Here is a 20,752-nt window from a genome sequence, read left to right on the forward strand (position 1 = left end):
AACACCCTATACTTCACACTGGTCTCAGGACATAATTTTATAGAAGTTCTGTTAAGCATTGTAAATGAATTTTAATCACCACATCAAGTACCTTGTGCATTTGGTTTTCAGTGCCCTACAGTGACTTTGATTCCAGGGACAATTTGTTGTTTTTACTTACCGAGATGTTGGGTGGATTTTTCTTCTTCCTTCCACAGGCTCCACTAAACATTTTGACACGAACAGAGCTGCCTCACTTAGAAATTCACATTTTATGCATTAACAGACTATTTTAATTTCATGAAGCAGAGGTTTGGCTCCTACTTGCAAACAGCACTGAAGAAAGCAATATTGCCAAAAGAAGTGGCCTGGTATATTCAGAGATAAAGATATAGAATTAAATCCATGACTTTCATTACCTCTTACTTTACATTTCCATAGAACAGAAGCATTAATTAAACCCCTCAGTGCCTTCCTCCTTGCAGGAGAACATTTACTCTCTGACAAGAATTGCCAACTGAGGGAATGTATGGCACATGAGACCCACCATTATAGACACACTCACTTGCCCGAGAGAAAAGCTGATAACTTCTGACAGATGGACAGACAAAAACAGAGCACAAGGAATGATTCCCATCTTTTCTTGCCCTTTCTGTCACACTGACTGTGGTGATGGGAGTTAGCGTCTTTTACATTACTTGAGGTTTCCAAAGACAAGCACACTTATGACTATATTACATCTCTTGTCACCCGGTGTTACTTGGCACATTTCATATAAAAGCAGGGACATTGTCATGGTCTTGTGAGGTTTTTAATATCCATCCGCTTACATGGCAGGGGCAGGAAGGAAATATCAGGTGTCTTAGTCTGTTTGGGCTTCTGTAGACAGAAATATCATAAACTGGTGGCTTGGAGACACAAGACATTGATTGATGTCTAGGGGGCTGGGAAATCCAAGATGGTGGCAAAGGTGGATTCTGAGTGTGGTGAGCACCTGCCCCCTGGTTCACGGACACCATCTTTTCACTGTGTCCTCCTGTGTACAGGGCACAAGCTAGCTCTCTGGGGTCTGTTTTACAAGAGTGCTAATTTCATTCCCGACCTGACTAGTTACCTCCCAAAGGCACCAGATCCTTATATACCATCACCTTGTGCTTTAGGATTTTGACATACGAATTTGGAGGGATACAAATATTCCAATCACAGCATCCGTTTCAGCTGAAGTCCTGAAAGTCTGGGATGTTAAGTCCACAGAGGCCCAGATAAATTCATGGGCATGGCTGGAAGGGCTAGGGGAATAAGTACTCCAGGGTTTGAGGGAAGTGTTGGAGAAGCAAATGTCCCAAAGTCCTTATCATCCCCTCCTGACCTTTACCTTCTCATTGCAGGGGAACACTTAAGAATCTGTCCTCAAGAATATACATGCTGCACCACAGAAATGGAAGACAAATTAAGCCAGCAAAGCAAACTAGAGTTTGAAAACCTCGTGGAAGAGACGAGCCATTTCGTACGCACCACTTTCGTGTCCAGGCACAAGAAATTTGATGGTAGGTGGGACAGTTTCTGCTGTCCTTTGGGGTGCTCTTCTGAGAATCTCGGTCTTCTGTGAAAAACACTTCTTTGAGCAAGAGCTTTTCTTTCCTTCTTAAACATTTATAACTTGGTCTATTTTTAGAAAAAGCATGCGCTTTCTTGACAATTTTTGTAGTTAATATCTGAGAAAAGCTGGAGTTAACAAAGAGCTGTTTTGAATGTGTGGTTTGCCTGGGAGATTTATTCTGAAAGATTTAGCTTAATTTTTCATGATTAGAGTGATTCTCATTCAGGTTTTGTCACATCATAACTTGTCTTAATTTTTCATCTGGGGATTTTCTTTAAAATAATTAAATGTCATTTAAAATTATTTGAAATATAACAATACTTTCAAGAAGACAGACTTGTTTTTAGTGCTAATGACACAGACTCCTTTATTTTAGAGTTTGCTCCTCCAATAATGTAGCCACATTTTACACTGCAGTGACAGTGCATTCTGCATCAGGTTTAAATCCTCTATTGATTTCCTGATTATAAGCTATCCAGTTCCTTTCTGTATTCTATTTGTTAAGTAAACATTTTGTAGGAGAAAGCACAAAGAGCGAAAGTAATTATTACTAGGATTTCCGCATTAAATTTTCCGATCAGAACTTCAGAAAAAAATATTCAAAAGCAATCTGATTTTTGTAAACTGAATTAATAAGGAGGGTGATAAAGTTAATATTCTTAGGTGGTTGTGTAGTCTTTAGCTCCCTAAGAAGTGAGTATACTTCCTGTGGCTCATTGTAAACCAGATTTGCCAATTGTGGTGACCCTTCCTAGTACCCTGGTCATGCTAAGTTGTCCTTGACCTGTAGACCTGCCATCTTTTCCCTCATCCTCTCCAGTCAATGCACAGAAAAGCCAATTTAGGAAAGGCTTGCCAAAATTTTGATTTTCCTTTGTCTTTTCTCTGTAGTAGGTAAAATGTTCTGCTTCATTGCTTCTTTAAACTATTATAATAACACCAATTTCTTTTAAACCAGCCCTCTGAGTTCTAAAAGGCAAGTCTACTCGGTAGTCTTTTCAGTTCTTAAGATGATGTGACATTCTCCATGTAAGTCAATGGGACTTCATCTTTTCTGCCAAGTGTCTCAACATCTGCCATTTCTTCCTCTGCCTCTTCCTCTGTGTTAAGCTTTACATGTGGATGTGCCTGAAAATAATTCCTTATTTAGAAGTGATGCTGTGAATGTTGTTCCCTTGAATGAAACTAGGGAGTACTTCGTTGTTCACCTTGATTGACAGATTACAAATATGGTGACATTCAGGAGCCCCTGGAGGGGCTCTGTGTTTGAGGAACTATAATGTATCACTTCAGATGGAGGCAAATTGAGACACCTTATTGTTTGTTACGGAAAGCTGGGAGAGTGATCTGGTGCTGCTGACTTTTACCTGTCTTTGGAAAATGATTCTAGTGCCTTTATTAAGCTGTACTCCAAAACTGCAGTGAAATAATTCTAGGATAGCATTCATGGTACACACTGTATATTCATTCCTTTCAATAAGAATTTCAAAGGTAGTTTTATGGGGACTTGATTTTTTTTTTAATGTGTAAAGCTGTTCAAAAAGACTGAGCCAGATACTTGTATTATCATATCAGTGACGTTTAATATCTTTTGATTTAGAACTCTTGATCTCATCTCCTTTGTCTTAGTAGAGAAACTTCTCTCTATCTCTCTGTTTCTGGCTCTCTCTCCAGATGTGTTTTAAATTGTTTTAAAGTACTTAAGGGTATTATGTCAATCAGTTTGACAGGACATTGATTTTTGCTAAGATTAGATCTGACATGGGTAGTGATAAATTCTTTTACTAATAGTGCATCGTACTGCATTAGGATGGGAGAGAAGTTAAAAAAATTTTTTTTAAGGAAAGCTTTCAGCCGGCCTTATTTTTGAAAATCAAAATGTGATCCTGGTGAGCCTAGCTTTTGAAGAGCTCAGTCTTAAAAAAAAAAAAAAAAATGTAAATTTAAAAGTCACCATTATAACTTTCACTGTTAAGGCAATTTCATGAAGGTCAGCTGCACAGTTGTATGACTTATCTTCTTATCCCATGAAGGTGATCCTGCTAAGTCACCTTTCAGGAACAAGGATGCATTCATGTGGGCCACTTTCCATTTTTCTCCCTTAGTTTAAAAAAAAAAAAAAAACCCAGAACAAAACACTTCCTCATTGATGAGTATCAGTTGGTATGAGCACAGAAGAACTATCTAGGATCAGTGTGGAATGTTACCCTCTGAGTTTTATTTTCCCAGATAAAATCATTGGTGCTCTGTAGGACTGAGTTTATTTTTAGTAGCTTCCTTTCCGTGAGTCATTTTGCATTCTTGCTGGGGTCTGTTGGTCCAAAGTGCCCATTTTACTTTTCTGACTCTGGTCCCACTTTCTCAGAGATCTTGACTTGTCATCTGGATTTTGCATGTTTTGTTGGCTACATGTCCTTTTATATATATATATATATATATATATATATATATATATATATATATATATATATTTGGGAACAGTTCTTAAACTCTGATTAACTAGCTGTAATATAGTTTTGTGAATTTATTGCAGTGATGCCGGACCTTGTTGTATATCTGTCCCTGAATAAGTGTTGTTTCCCCCTTCAATATTACTGTAAACAATGGCACCCCTTGTAGTGTATGTTTGATTTATTTTATTTTTTATTTTTAAAAGATTTTATTTATTTATTCATAAGAGACACACACAGAAAGAGAGAGAGAGAGAGAGAGAGAGAGAGGCAGAAACACAGGCAGAGGGAGAAGCAGACTCCATGCAGGGAGCCTGATGTGGGACTCGATCCTGGGTCTCCAGGATCACACTCTGGGCTGAAGGCAGGTGCTATAGTTGTTGCTTTCCTTATTATATTAGAAATGTTTTGATTCCATTTAGATTTTCATTTTTTTAAAGATTTTATTTATTTATTCATGAGAGATACGGAGAGAGAGAGGCAGAGACACAGGCAGAGGGAGAAGCAGGCTCCATGCAGGGAGCCCAATGTGGGACTCGATCCCAGGACCCCAGGATAACGCCCTGAGCTGAAGGCAGACACTCAACTGCTGAGCCACCCAGGAGCCCCTAGATTTTCATTTTATGGCAGAGGTGACTCTTAAAATTTGAAATTGCAAAAAACTTAACATAACATTCTGTTTATTGCCATATTCTTTCTCAGTTTTTATTAGTGTCTTTGGTAATATTTAGAAGAAACACTATATAAAGTTATCACTATTCACTGGGTGCTCAGAAGCCAAATCTGAATGACTATGAATTCTTCCCCACCTTTCCTAAATGGATAAGCTTTGCTTCATATTCCTGTTAGCCATAAGTTTGTAGCTGATAGGCAATACATTGAAAAAAGTATATAATGTCAATTGCAGACATTCTCGTCTTTGGCAGAGAATTTTCTTATAATTGAGTAGCTTTCTATTTCTTTTTTTTTTTTTTTTAATTTTTATTTATTTATGATAGTCACACAGAGAGAGAGAGAGAGAGAGAGAGAGAGAGAGAGGCAGAGACATAGGCAGAGGGAGAAGCAGGCTCCATGCACCGGGAGCTTGACGTGGGATTCGATCCCGGGTCTCCAGGATCGCGCCCTGGGCCAAAGGCAGGCGCTAAACCACTGCGCCACCCAGGGATCCCTCTATTTCTTTTTAAACATAGGATTGAAATGTTATGATGAAGATATGTAAAGTAGAAATTTATATTCTTCGTGCTGGTACTTTTTCAAGGGTCTGACAACATTTTGGTTAGTTGTTGTTGTTTTTTTTCTCCTTTCTCTGGCCAAATCTCTACCTCTGGTGTGCATTATACAGCCCTGCAAGCCCATCGCGCTGCTGGCCTGGGCCTGTCCTGCAAAGATCTCCTCAGAACTATAAAGGGTCGACCTCAATCTCCTCTGTAGCCAAACCCAAGACTTTCTATCACAATGCAGGGGTTACATTATGAAGACCATCCAGTTAAAACTGGCAGAAAGATCACAGCATTACTCCTTTAGTTCTTACTGTCTCACCTCTGGCAAACACCCAGATAGCCAGAATAAGCAAATCGCATAAAATATTTTTTTAAAAGATTTTGTTTATTTATTCATGAGAGACACAGAGAGAAAGAGAGGCAGAGACACAGGCAGAGGGAGAAGCAGGCTCCATGCAGGGAGCCTGATGGAACTCTATCCGGGGTCTCCAGGATCAGGCCCTGGGCTGAAGGTGGCGCTAAACCGCTGAGCCACCCGGGCTGCCCCACATAAAATATTTTTAAAAAGGAGGGATATCTTTGTGCATCCACTCATTTCCCTGGTATTTTTGTGTTTAGTGACTATCTGACCCATCAATTTTGTGTCTAAATCTCAACTGTTTTCATGCTTCCAAATGGCTAATGTGTTAGGATTCTAGGAAAGTAGACAACAATCAAACATTCTGATGCTAGTAATAGTAATAATAGGCCCTGTTCTTCACCCTTGCCCAATGTTAACCTATTGACCAAAGTGAACCACAGTGCAGAGTCCCAGAGCCCTTCAGTGGGAGACTTATTGTTAAGCCTGGGCTGATCCCTCCAGAGGTCCTGCTCTTAGTCATCAGTATCGTCTAAACTCTCCAATACTTCCCAGTCCTCCTATGTACTAAGATTTCATGAACAGCAGCATCCACTCTTCTATCTTTTGCTCTAGTCCAGTCCCAGTTATTGTGGGAAGGATGGGATGGTGTCTTTGAAGACAAGTGAAATTGGATATTTTTTAATCTTTAAAAAAAAAAGAAAATTATCCACCTAAATATAGTCTTGCCCCCAAGGGACCTGGGCCCCAGGCAGGGTAAATCACTTGCCAAGTTTCTACCAAGATGAATGAAATCAAGACTGTAGCCTAATACTCCTGAGTTATAGCAGTAAGTAATATATACCTATGTATAAATAGTAATATAATAGGAACTTGACATTTGCTTGAAATCCTAAGTAACTTTTTATTTGTTTTGAGTGGATACTGGCTTAGAATTATTGATATTCCTTTAACAAAGCAATGGTGATATTGGTGGGTAAAGAATCTAGCCAATTTTTTGGAAAAGGCAGGAATAGTATTCAATCAGAAGTTGACTCTCAATTAAAGGGGAATGAGTGTTTGGTGCAAAAATGTTATTGAATCAGTCAAGCCATGTTATATATTATCTCACAAAGACCTGGTAACTTCTGTCTTAATATGGGCACTAGAAACCTATTCTCTAGAAATGTGTATGAAATATGGATTAACAGAGACAGGAAAATTTAGTTGAAGGGATGTTTTATTTTGCTTATTTTTTTCCTTCAGATTTATTTGAGCTGAAATTTATTCACATTTGAAGCTCAATATACCGTTTTTTATTTGTTTATTCTTCTTGGTCTTACTATTTTACTTTCCTTTCTGGTTTTTATTTATGCATTTTAATGATATACATTTGTCCGGAGATTTTGGCAGGAAGTACATTTTGAAAAAAAAAAAAAGTTGAGCAGTAATTTCCATCCTTCTGAAGAACTTATTCTATAGTAACACTCTTAGAATTCTCATTTTACTGAATGTGGAAATAATTTATACACAGCGACATAATATTTTTACGCTGCAAATCTTGTGTTTTCTTTTTAGATATCATTTCTCATCTATCTACTGTGGAGATGACAATAACGTAATGATATCTGTAAAATATGGTCTAATTTTCCCAGAGAAAACACTTACTTGAAAAGGAAAACTGCTAAGTAGTTTTCCATATGTTAGTAGAATCTTCTATATTTCCTGTCACATGGGTGGTGTGTGTCTTTGTGTCTGTAAACGTGTGTGTGTATGTGTGTGTGTGTGTGTGATTTCAATTTGGAAACATTTATTCAGAACCTTCTATATAGAAGATACTTAACCAAGTGTGTAGTAGATAAAAGATGACTAATAATGGCAAAAGTACGTTCACAATCTGTTATGAAATTTACCTTACCTTATTGGGGAGACATAAGTATAAAACCAACAGTAAAGAAGGTAGGATTGACTCTATCATATGGTAGAAGTCCAGAAAGGAGGGAATAAAGGAGGGAGACAGAAGGGAGGGAATAAAGTGTTTCATTTAGTGGCATCAGAGAAGACTTTGGGAAAGGGGAACAGACAGGACCTGTAAAGAATGACTTGATTCTATCAGTTAGAGATGGGGCAGGAGGAGACCAAGGCCCCAGAGAATTTGTGTGCAATGTCCATAATGTCCTTGGGACATGTTGTAAACATATTTACTACTGATATTTCACAATACTGTTCATTTACTGACATTTAGTGTGCATCTATTTTTTTAAGATTTTATTTTTCATGAGAGACACACAGAGAGAGAGGCAGAGACATAGGCAGAGAGAGAAGCAGACTCCCTGTGGGGAGCCCCATGTGGGACTCAATTCCAGGACTGGGATCTTGACCTGAGCTGTAGGGAGACTCTCAACCACTGAGCCACCTAGATCCCCTAGTGTTCATTTATTATGTAGATATTTGTAGAAACTTTCCAGTCCTGCGTCTGTCTTCTATTGTTTTGTAAGAAGCAGCAAAAAAAATTGCAAGGCATAAACAAGAAGCATTTATCTTTCCTCAGTGCATCTTTGGATTGTCTAGGGTTTGGTTGTCCTGGTCTGTGCCCTGTTCAGATTGCATCTAAACTAGGATTTGGTCTACTCTTTTCTAGGTTTCACTGTTCTTTTGGAGGCAGAAGTCTATCTTGGTGATTTTCTTCTCATCATGGAGTTTAGACACTAAGGTTTATAAATGGAGGCACAATGCCCCTTATTGCCTAAACTAGGATTGGCACACTCTCTTCCCAGGTTCTGTTGGCCAAAGCTAATCTCCTGGTCATTCCCAACATCAGTGGAGAAGGGAGTATATGACTTCATGGAAGTGAAGGTGGGGGAAGGAGTGAATATTTATTTCTACATCCTAACTACTGCAGTTATCAACTCCTACCATTCTTTTTTTTTTCCTCCTACCATTCTTGAAACAATATTTTATGTTCCACATTGGATGGCTTGTTCATTGTTGTTTTGATAGAGTCTGTAGGAATTCAAGAGAGATATACATTTTCTAAATAAAGCACACAAACATACCTGCTATACCACTACCTTCCATATCATAGCACACTAACAAATGCACACATAAGCACACACATACACGCACACACATACCACTTCCATGTTATTCAAGAATAAGTAGTAGTGATATTTCTGTTTATTTTTTTAAATATTTTATTTATTTATTCACGAGGGGAAAAGATTGAGAGACATAGGCATAGGGAGAAGCAGGCTCCTTGGAGGGAGCCCAGTGTGGAACTCAATCCTGGACCCCAGGATCACACCCTGAGTCGAAGGTAGATGCTCAACTGCTGAGCCACCTAGGCATCCTGATATTTCTGTTTCTTATGCTACCAGTACCCTTGTCCACTGTACGGAATAACAAACTAACAATAATTGATAAGGGTTACTATATTAATTATCTTACAAAGTAATTAGCTGAGCACCTCCTTTAGTTTTGCTAGGCTACCACCTCAATGACATGTATTTTATCTGAAGGACACACCTCTGGAAATCACATTGTGCTGAATTGGGTTTTAGAAATTAGAAATAGTCATACTATCACTGGAAAGTAATCTGACAATTTTCCCAAAGGGCAGACATTCCAAAAATAAGAATGAGCTAACCAGGGATTTCAACTGTGGCAGGAGGAGTGAACAGATTTACAAATCACAAGTGCCTTGCTTTTGCACAATGTAGGAATAGATGGTCCATGGTAGGGGTCCTTTAAATGCAATGTATGAAGAACCCAGATCGTTGTACAAGTGAAATTTGTCTTCCTTTTCTTTCTCCTTCCTTCCCCTCCCTGCCTCCCCTCTTTCTTTCCTTCCTTCCTTCCTTCCTTCCTTCCTTCCTTCCTTCCTTCCTTCCTTCCTTCCTTCCTTCCCTCCCTCCCTCCTTCCCTCCCTCCCTTCGTTCTTTTTTCTTTTTTCCTCTGTGGACAGATCATTCAAAACTAATGAAGCACTCTACTGATTTACAGCTTCATGTCCTCTGTGATGGACTACCAATCTTTTTCTAATTCTTAGACCCCTACCACACACCTCAAAGTAACTTAAACACATTATGCTCCCAGTGTAGTTGTAGTATTATCATCTTATTATCACCAATTCCCTTGCATGGTGGCTTTGCTGAGCAGCTGTTTCACAGACAAGCCAATTTCTTTTAAGTATTGCTCTATCAGATGCTGAAACCAGCCCTACCAGAAGGGTTCTTGGTCATGAATGTTAATGAGCAGACAAGTGTCTGCTCCCTGACAGGGGCTCACTAATCCTTTGAGTAAGTATGGATAAATTACAGGAGAAATTTTATTTCAGTTAAATTGATCTGCCACTGAATAGAGAAAACTGATTTTCTTATTTTAATGAAAATCAAGAAAAATATTTGATGGTGGTGTAAATTGGAGCTCAGTGGAAACATTTTTGTCTTCAAACCTGAGAACACTTAGCTCAATGTAGATTGGTTTAAATGCACGGTGGGTGTAACGGTAACGGAAAATTCATTATCTCTAGTTAGGGGTGATGTGCAGTGGGAAACAGTATGAGTCACTCACTTTAACTGGGATTTCATATCAAGACTCTTGACTTTCCATCATGATAGGGAATTGGAATAAAAGTGTGCTTTCTTCCTCTGCTGAGACAACATGGTTTCCCTTTTTCAGACAAATAACATGGTGAAGGCATAAGAAGCATATAAAGGCATAAGAAGCTTTGAGAGTTCTAAGATTTAAAAGAAAGTGATTCAGGTAAACATCTGAAATGACACCCCCTGTCCTGAAGGGAATCCCTGAGGGGGGTCTATTGAAGGAATAAGCTGGGCAAGGAGGTGATAATGTTTGAAGTCAGTCAATGAGTCCCTGAGGGTTTATTAGAACATTCTCGGTTCTGTATGGTTTCTACATTTCTATAATAAAAAAGTTTTTTTAACGTAACTGACTTGAGTATAAACAGGATGGACGATTTTTAGTTTGTGAATTCATTCTAGATACACAACTGTCAGCAGATACTGTCACTCTCGTGTCTTGTGTATTTAATAATAGTAAGTTACACAGAACGTACCATTTTCAAATTGTGAAGGTGAACAGAACTTACAGGGATTTTAGCTCAGATTGAAGTTATTTAGTTTCTGCTTTTCCACCCAGCATTTTCTTCTTGGTTAGCTAGAAAGGGCATCTCTGGTTGATCCACGTGAACAAACTAATTAAAAATCCTTCTATAAGGTGTGATTCAAAATGTTGAACTCTTGTTTAGGAGATACGTGGACACCATGATAAGCAGACTGTTCAAACACAAAATTTGGCAAGATTCAGAAGAAAATGTGAAAGGGATATTATAAGTGCATTATAAATAACATTTCTGTATTGCTCAGTAGTTATCCAGTGATTTTTTCATTAAATGACAACACCTACGTGAGCTTGGCATTTTAGAAAATTAAAAGGAAAAGACAGCTTGCCTAAGCAATTAATTCCATAGAGTTCCAAGTATTCCATTGGGCAGGAAGAGAATATTGAGGTAGTGTTGAGGTAGAGTCAGGAACCAGCTCAGACTGCAGAGTTCACGGCACTCTGAGAAATTTTTAGAAATTACTAAATTCAGCTTCTGAGCCTTCCATTTATTATTCTTTCAAAAGGTTTGTTAAATTCATCAAATGGACAAATGCTATTTTGGCAATGACTGTATATAGTAGTACATGATCTTCATGCTGTTTCCTCCTTACCTAGTGGCTTAATTGAATCCAAACAACTTGGAAATGAAAAGCAAACTTTGAACTAAGATAACAGGGAATTGGGTCTCTGAGGCCTTGCCATGTCTTTCTCCACATATTTTGTCATTTCTGAAGATTTCTCTGCATATTTTCTCCTCTTCGAGGAACCTTGCCATGCTCATTATAGGCTTTGGTTCCCCCAACCCTACTGTCTCCTTCTCAGTCCTTATGTAATTGACACCTGCTCATTTTTACTTATTTAGGGATCTTTAAAAAAGTACAATCGATTGCCTATTCCTTGTTGAAGTCTGAGCTCTCTCAGTATAGGGATCAGGTCTCCTATTTCTGTTTTATCTTCCTCTGCTTGACTTAATAGTGAGCATATGTAATAATACTGCGGTGTTGTCTGACTGTGGCCATGGCCTACACAGACCCAAGGGCACAGACTGGTCACATGAATTACTTAGGTTTCAGTAATAAATACGACAGATGAAAATGGGAAGCTTTGCATTCTAGTTATCTATTAACTCTTAGGGTCTGTAAACCTGGAGGTCATATTTGATTTCAGCAGCATTTATTCTTGCAGATTTAATGGAACTAATTTTAGATTCCCAGAGTTAAGATGGTCTTTATTTTAGAGTGCAAGTGGAAATCCTTAGTTCAAAAAGCAGGATGTGTGTGTGTTCTTCTCTGTCACACACTTAGACGTTGGCAGAGAGGAACACACGCATCCTGCTTTTTGAGTTGTGCATGCGGTTTGTGCCCCTGCATGAATAAGGAGAGGTTCAGAGGCAGGTGAGCCATCTAGAGGACCAGTTAATGGATAGTCTTGGGTTCACATTGGAAATTTTGATTCTTTAGTCTGGATAGGACTCAGAATATTTAGCATTCAGCATCTGAAACAGGTAGTCTTTCAGTAACTGGTGTAAGTGGAACTGAGAGTTCAATTATCAGAACATAGAGTAAGGCACAGAAATATGACATAGGTTTTTAAATCTTTACTCTATCACATTAAGTAATGGGGCCAGTTCAAGGTCTGGCAATAAAAGGTCCCCACTGTGTTAAACAGGATTTCAGTACCTATTGCTCATCAAACAATGTGTTCTGTACATTAAGCAAGCCTCTTTTCTCCTCTCTGATTTTGACAATGAGTTTTGCTCAAGATCCAGAATTCATCTGATCTTTTGCAGATCGAAATTCTACTTCATTTGAATTTTTAAAATTTTTGTGAACTACAAAATTTTCTTTTTTCTCTTTAATATTTTAGTTCATAGGATCTAACAGATATTAATTTGTAACAATCTAGAAAATACATTTTAATTTCTTCACGTCTTTGTTATTTTTATTTTTTGCTTGGATGATGTTTTTGAAGCCAAGTAACCTTTTTTTTTTTAAGATTTTATTTATTTATTCATGAGAGACAGAGAGAGAGAGGCAGAGACACAGGCAGAGGGAGAAGCAGGCCCCATGCAAGGGACCACGACGTAGGACTAGATCCCGAGCCACCGGGGCTGCCCCAAGTAGCCTTTTTAAATAGTATTTTTAGTAGTATTTTCTGATTCTAAACTAACAGATGCGTTTTATAGAAAACTTGAATAACTTAACTTTGAAGTTTAAAAGATTTCAAGTTTCTTTAAATTTATGCCTACTGAGGGGGGGAAAAAAACCCTGATATGTCAGGACACTAAGGTAAAATTGTAAGAATAACCAGCTGTAATAATAACCAGAAACTATGGTGTCTCATTAAAATTTATTCAAATAACTTCTGAAAAATAAAAGAAATTGGAACTTTTAATTTCTGTGTTTGATAGTTTATAACTATGAAATTTAAATTAGAACCCAGGGGATCCCTGGGTGGCTTGGCGGTTTGGCGCCTGCCTTTGGCCCAGGGTGCGATCCTGGAGTCCTGGGATCAAGTCGCACGTTGGGCTCCTTGCATGGAGCCTGCTTCTCCCTCTGCCTCTCTCTCTGTGTTTCTCATGAATGAATAAATAAAATCTTTAAAAAAAAAAGAGAGAAGTAGAACCCAGTCCCTGTAATAGGGAGGGGATTTTCTATTTTCTGGGGGTTGTATTTACCCCACACTTCCTAACATTTTGTCAATAATTTTGCACCATTTTTACTGTGATTGAGTTGCTAGTCTTGATTTAGAGTGCAGGTAGGAGCCCTTTCAAATTATGACAACATACTGCTAAAGATTTATATGATGCAATAAATCATGATTTATATTAAAGAATAGGTTGAAGGAGTCCTTAAAATTAATCCTCCTGCAAACGGGTTTATGGAAAATAGAGAATTAAGGAAAAACAACATGAACACTTTTAATGCCCTTCTTAAAAAATAGTTCACAGTTCTACTGAGTTGGCCCAGTTATCATGAGGTCAGCCAGACTTAGTCTCAATCTCTTCATTGTGCCCAAAAGCATTTTAGGAAGAGAAATGGCTTCTAAGGCAATGGTCAGGCCTGGAGCATTCCAAGTTCCCCTACAAACTGAGGACTAGCCCTCAGGTACAACCTGCTGTCAGTTTCAAGGTCTAGCTTGTCCAGTGCATAAAACTCGCTTGTATTCTGCAGCTGAAGAAGCTCTGGAGCCTATTTTAATTAATTAGTATCGAATATTTTCAAATTGCTAAATACATTCCCAGAAGCTATAGGCACTTTTTAAAAAACAATCTTTGAGATTTTTTTTTCTTGGCTGCTTCTAAATCAGAAATCAATCTCTCTCTCTCTCTCTCTCTCTCTCTCTCTCTCTCTCTTTTTCATGTAGATTCTAGGTGCCTAATGCAGTCTATAAATTTTCTTCATTCACTCATTCATTCCCCATATTTGGGGAAAGGTCTACTTTGCTCAAGATCTTAGGCCAAGTTCTAATCAAAACAAACAGAAAAACAAGCCAGGTCTACAGTTCAGGCCTTGCTGTCGACAGCTAGGTTTCAAATGCAGAATTTAGTTTATTGACAAAGTGACCTAGGAAATCTCTTGAACTCTTTGGTCTTCATGTTTTCTCTTTTCAAAATGAGCATAGTAATTGTAGTTTTGAAAATATACATAAGGAGCCCAACAAGTGTCTGACAGAAAGTGAGTATTTAATTTATGATGGTTCTCTCCTGCTCTTCATCCTTCTCATCGTGTGCTCCCATTTTTGTCCCTAAGGAGCTGACAGTCCCACAGAGCCACTGAGACTAAGTGGCATAAATAACTATAAGTTTGGTTGGTGCTGTGAGTGAAAATACAGATAAAATATTATAAGGGAATTAAGTTATTTCATGATGAAAGGACCATGAATGACTTTGTGAAAAGACAGAATGAAGAAGGAATTGGACATCGATCTGGAAGGATATGGAAATGTGGCTGAAAGGCATGGAGGTGGGGAATAGAGAGAACCTGTCCCCACGGGGATGGTTCTACTTGTGGAATGAAGGATGTGTGAATAAAAGAGGAGTAGAAGGAATAGTGACATCCTTGAGGATGCTAACAGTAGAAAACTCAGTCTGCTCTCTGAAAATCAGTGGGTTCTCTTATGTCTTTTCATTTAAATAATTGAATTGACTGTTGATTTTGAAGTTATGGAGGCAAAAGTTAAAATCCCTGTTGAACAACAACTGACAAAGATTACTCTGTGGGATTGGTTTGGTTTAATTGATGGTCACAGCAGGCACATGGATTAGAGAACAGAATGCAGTCCACTGATTCCTTATTTTCTTTAGTGTGTGTATCTGTATAATATTTTTTAATAGTAAACTTCCTAGTCCTCTCTGACCATAGGATTCCTATATGGTCTATGCACGAGAATTCTTTAAGGACTGCTAAATGTTATTTCCATGGTGATTTTTGAGGAATGGTATGTTTGGGCATAGACTTCTCTTATGCTTTCTACTTCTCAGGTTCCTCACTACAATGAATATGTATTATAATCACAACAACTGTTAGATGGTTCATCTGATTCTGAAAATGAACATTAATTTGATACCACTTTTGGGACCCTGCCGTGTACCCATACCTCCACATGTGAAATTAGTCATCTTGCTGAAATTTTCTCATGATAATATCTGGTCCCAACTTCAAAATCAGATTTGTATTTGAAATTGTTAAACACTATGTTATATTTTACCAAATGTTCAATTCCTCTTTCAAACATCTTGCATAAAGATCCCCCAATAAAATCACATGCAGATATGTAGGGCAAGGACCCTGCTGTAAATATTTCAGTCAACAACAGCGTGGACATACAACTGATGATAATTTCCCACTTCATGTAATGAATTTTTTCAGTAATAGTTTAGTACACAACTGACTTAGTATGTAGATCATTAGAGATGGGTGAATACAAACATTTTAATGTACTCAGAGTCTTAGTGTCATTGAAAATTCCCATCTCTAGAGGTCTGTTAAGAATTGTATATTATGTAAAAATATGCATATTTACTTACTGTACATTTATACAGTGTTTATTAAGTAGCTACTGATTTTTCCATAGTTGCTTTTTAGCAGTCTTAAACTCTCATTTAAAATGTGTGATTCTTGGGGATCCCTTGGTGGCTCAGCGGTTCAGCTCCTGCCTTTGGCCCAGGGCGTGATCCTGGAGACCCGAGATTGAGTCCCGCATCAGGCTCCCAACATAGAGCCTGCTTCTCCCTCTGCCTGTGTCTCTGCCTCTCTCTCTCTTTCTCAATGTCTATCATGAAAAAATAAATAAAATCTTTTAAAAAAATAAATGAAATGTGTGATTCTTAAAAGCAGCTAACATGTCCAATGTCCAAGTCATTGGGTAGGAAGTAAAACACAGTAGCATGGCATACTCTTAGCTTGTTGCCGGTGGCGAATGAAAGATGCATCCTTAGATGTCTAATGGTATTTCTTTTTTTTAAATTTATTTATGATAGTTACACACACACACAGAGAGAGAGGCAGAGACATAGGCATAGGGAGAAGCAGGCTCCATGCACCGGGAGCCCGACGTGGGACTTGATCCCGGGTCTCCAGGATCCGCGCCCTGGGCCAAAGGCAGGCGCCAAACCGCTGCACCACCCACGGATCCCCCTCTAATGGTATTTCTTTATCCTCAGGTTCACCAACTGTGGTTAATAGGAATGAAATTCATTTGTGTGGAGTTCTTAAAGAGGCCAAAACATTAAGAGTCCTTAGAATACACTTCACTGGGGCATCACCTGCACACCTAAATGGATTTCTTGCCAATGAATAATGTTTCCCCACTCCCCAATACACACAGACAATGCTGGGGAATACAGCAATCTTCTGACAAGGGTTCTTCATTAAGAGACTTTTGTTGACTGAATCTAGTTCTGCTCTGTTCTACTCCTCATCTGAAAAAAAAATTATTTTGAGGGCCATCAGATTTAGAGTCAGATTTAAAGTTGAGGAATACATCAAAATGTAAACCAAATCAACAATGTATTTTCCTTCCTTGTGAAAATTTTGATCAATACCCACGATAGCACAGTAATTTTTGTGGTAGCTTAATAAAAGCTACCTTAATAACAAAGCAGAAGGGTCAGCTGTTTATCTGCTTGTTAATATAAAGTCATTAATGTGGCTTTGTTCTCCATTCTCATTGTCCATTAGCTTCATTTTAAGACCTCTTTTTTATGTGTTTGAACAGAACTCAAGAAATATGTCATTGTTGTCAAATATCTTAACCTTCCATGTAAAGTCTCTTTAAAATAAGTAATATATGAAAGAAACGAAGCATTGGTAACCTTTAGAGAGGCTAATTAACTGGAGCAATGATGACTAATGACATTTTTTTCCACACAAAAATGTCTTGCCATCTAAACAAACATAAACACATGCAATAAATCATATTGCCAGATAGCACGCATTTCAAATTAAATGAAAAAGATCATTTTTTATGAGGTGATAAGATACTAAATTGAAAGTATAATTAATTTCATCCACTCAAATAAGAGGGTCTGAAGAAATACAGCATATTTTTAAACAGTATTAGTAAGAAAAAAGGGATAGGTATGTCTTTGAAAAATATTTTGAACTGTGCCCGATCCGCATTTATATCAATAATTGCACATTATATCATATCAAGGAACCCATCGTTATCTGTTTGTTTTTTTTTTAACTGTGATTCTTATATTCCAATATTGTTTTCTTTTCCATTTTTACCAGGAAGTGAAAAATAGACAGGATCCTATATTACACTTTATATTTCACATTAGCTAATAGAGCTGGTACTGGGAAGCCGTGCCAAATGTGCAAGAGCTGAAAGGTTTTTGTTTTGAGTATTTGTTTGCAAAACAAGCCCAGGCTAATGGAGGATCATTTGTAGAAAGCTAAGCCATGCTGGGTGCTCATTAGATAACTTCGAAAGACTGTCTAGTTTGCTCTCCCCTACCCCCCCCACCCCAGTTGTAGATACTTGTATGTGTTTCAATTAAAATCTCCATTTACTTCCAGCTGGCAGTGTTAGCATCCCTTCCACCAACAGAGAGCAAAGGTCACAGCCTCCTGAATGAACAGACATTGAAAAAATATATATATGCCATTTGCCTTCCTTGTGTGGGTGCCTTTGAGCCACCGATGGTGGGCTGGCGGGGAAGACTCTAAAGGGTCACATTGCATGGGGACTTGCACCTTATTTACCGATGTAGCTTTGGTGGCTGTTGGTCCAGATGCTGTAACTGCTGTTGCTTTGTGGATTGGGATCCAGCAGCAGCTGTTGTTCTTTGCTGGAGCGTGTTTCTGAAATTCCAAATTTAATAGTCTGAGACCCTAGTCATGGGAAGCTATGCTGAAAGTTAATTTGCTGAATCCAAGTTTATTTTCCTACCTAAACCACAGTTTGTGATAGAGCCTTTCCCCTGTGATACACAATAAAACGAGGAGAGGACTCATTTATTGCCCTTCTCCTACTGGAGAGGAAGAGCATGTGGTGGCTGTGGAGTGGGGCAGGAGCTTCAGGGGCTGGGGATCTGGCTGTCCCCTGTCAGCCATCCAGACCCAGGATCTCTCTGCCACTTTTGACCCATACAGGGTTTGGCAATTCAAAAGACTTCAGTTTTTCCATCTCCAGTGCTCAGAAGAATACCTGGTACCTTGGAGAGTGTTAAAATGGGATAATATGGGCAGCCTGGGTGGCTCAGCGGTTTAATGCCGCCTTCAGCCCAGGGCGTGATCCTGGAGACCCGGGATCAAGTCCCATGTCAGGCTCCCTGCATGGAGCCTGCTTCTCCCTCTGCCTGTGCCTGTGCCTCTCTTTCTTTCTTTCTCTCTCTCTCTCTTTGTCTCTCATGAATAAATAAATAAAATCTTTTAAAAAATGAGATAATATGTGTCAAGCATCTACTATCTGATGCCTTGCACTTACATAGCCTTTACTATTTTTGCCATGGAAAAATTTTGTCACTTTTATGAGGGTTTTCTGATAATTGAAAAGGTTCTGCTGAGCACACAATTAATTTTCTTACTCCAAAAATATAAAAATTCCTAGACATTCAAATAATAGGTATAATTATACCTACCATTTATTAGGTAGTACTTTGGGACTATTGTAAGCACTTGGGATGTGTTGTCTCATTTAGCCTTCACAACTATCCTTTGAGGTAGGTGATATTATTATTATTATTATATTATTCCTGCTGTTTTATAGTTGAGGAAGTTCTTGCTTAGAGATGCAAGTGATTTGCTGAGTTCACGTAGCTAGTAAAAGACAGAGAGAGCTAGGATTTAATCCAACCTGTACCAAGCTGTGCTTTCTCCCACAAGAGAGCAAACCAATTTACCTTGAAATGAAGTTATTTGAACTCTGCTTCTGAACTGAATTTTTTTTAATGTTAATAATGGAGAGCTCTGGTTACTCTACCATCACTGTGTCTCTTTTGCCATTCCTCAGACTCTATCTGATTGGTAGATGGATTCATATTTTAAGTGGTTAACAGTGTTTTGTGAGTAAGTCTACACTTTGACTTTCTCACTTGGACAGGTGTGGGTATGATCTAATTAAACTTAAGCTTGAGCCAAGCTTGATCTATGACGCCAAGAAAAGATAGACCCAGTTATAGGTGTTACAAGTAGAAAATGGTAGGAGGGGGAGAGAGAAACAGTATTTAGAAAGTATAGTCACCAACAAAAATACAGCCAACCTGTCTGCATCTCTGCAAAGTTAACAGGAATCTCCACAACTAGGGCACTGGGGATTCAGAGCCACACAAAGACACAACAGACCCTGGGGAAAAGCCTGACCTGGGTGCAGAGGTAGGATCCCAGTTTTAAGAGTGGGTCAGAGCTCACATGGGAAGTTTGGCATATGACAAGCATTAGGATGACAGGATCTCAGAAACAAGAAACAAGAAAGGGAGCCACTTGCCAACCACAATGGGTACCTAGGATTCTAACCCAAATTGTAGCAAGTATGACCTTAGGGTCTAGAAAATCTGAGTCTTTCATTGCTAATGTCAAAAAAGGACTCCTGTACCCACAAATGGAAGATGGGAACCCAAAATAAACAGATTGAGCCAGCAGGAGAGGCATGCTTTGTCTATTCTTAGGAAAGCGTTAAAACCCCGATACCATGGATTGAGTTGCAAGTTACCAGACTTATATTCAATAGTATAACACACTCCATGTTTTAATGCAAATAGTGTTATATATTTTATACTTTTTCTCATGAATAAAATGGTACAGTTCATGATGTCACTATTTAAAGATACAATAGTTAAAGCTTCTAAAGATTCTGTAAAATGTAAAAAAAATACCCTTGATTTTCACTAATACTTTTTTTTCTTATTCCTAAGAAACAGTCCTGTAAACTTTCTATGAACTCTTGATTTTGCTTTAAATGCAAACATTCTGTGTGTGTGTGTGTGTGTGTGTGTATATATATATATATATATACACACACATACATAGAGAGAGTGAGAGATGTACACTCAGAGACAGCATTTTGGTCCTATGTGGTGGTAACTGGTGATATTGTTTTATTTGGAGGAATGAAACTAGCTTCTGGGATCAGGGATGAGAGGAAGACTTTTCAGTCCATATCCTTTAGTACCTTTTTAAGGTTTGATTGTTTATATATGGATTACCTATTCAAAACTATGTTTTTAAAAACAAGCAAATGCAGCTATCCTAAAGAAAAGCATTAATATTTTCTCATGTGCTTGTTGGCCATGTCTGTGTCTTCTTTGGTGAAATTTCTGTTCATGTCTTTTGCCTATTTCATGATTGGATTGTTTGTTTCTTTGCTATTGAGTTTAATAAGTTCTTTATAGATCTTGGATACTAGCCCTTTATCTCTTGTGTCATTTGCAAATATCTTCTCCCATTCTGTAGGTTGTCTTTTAGTTCTGTTGACTGTTTCTTTGGCTGTGCAGAAGGTTTTTATCTTAAGTCCCAATAATTCATTTTTGCTTTTGTTTCCCTTGCCTTCACAGATGTATCTTGCAAGAAGTTGCTGTGGCCAAGTTCAAAAAGGG

At 38.3% G+C, this 20,752-nt stretch overlaps 1 protein-coding gene across 4 annotated transcripts in view; it reads left to right on the plus strand.

The window, feature by feature from the left end:
* GPC6 (glypican 6) overlaps positions 1 to 20,752 on the plus strand; it is a 1,081,176-nt gene that overhangs the window by 280,332 nt on the left and 780,092 nt on the right. For all 4 annotated transcript variants that reach the window (XR_012002024.1, XR_012002025.1, XM_072760856.1 and 1 more), the window contains exon 2: positions 1,368 to 1,526. Coding sequence is in view for 2 of the 4 variants with exons in the window: in XM_072760856.1 (XP_072616957.1) it covers positions 1,368 to 1,526 (159 nt within the window). In the remaining 2 variants the exon portion in view is untranslated. The remainder of the gene's footprint in view (positions 1 to 1,367; positions 1,527 to 20,752) is intronic.

The sequence above is a fragment of the Vulpes vulpes genome, chromosome 6 (genome assembly GCF_048418805.1).
Source record: "Vulpes vulpes isolate BD-2025 chromosome 6, VulVul3, whole genome shotgun sequence".
NCBI classification, from domain to species: Eukaryota; Metazoa; Chordata; class Mammalia; order Carnivora; family Canidae; genus Vulpes; species Vulpes vulpes.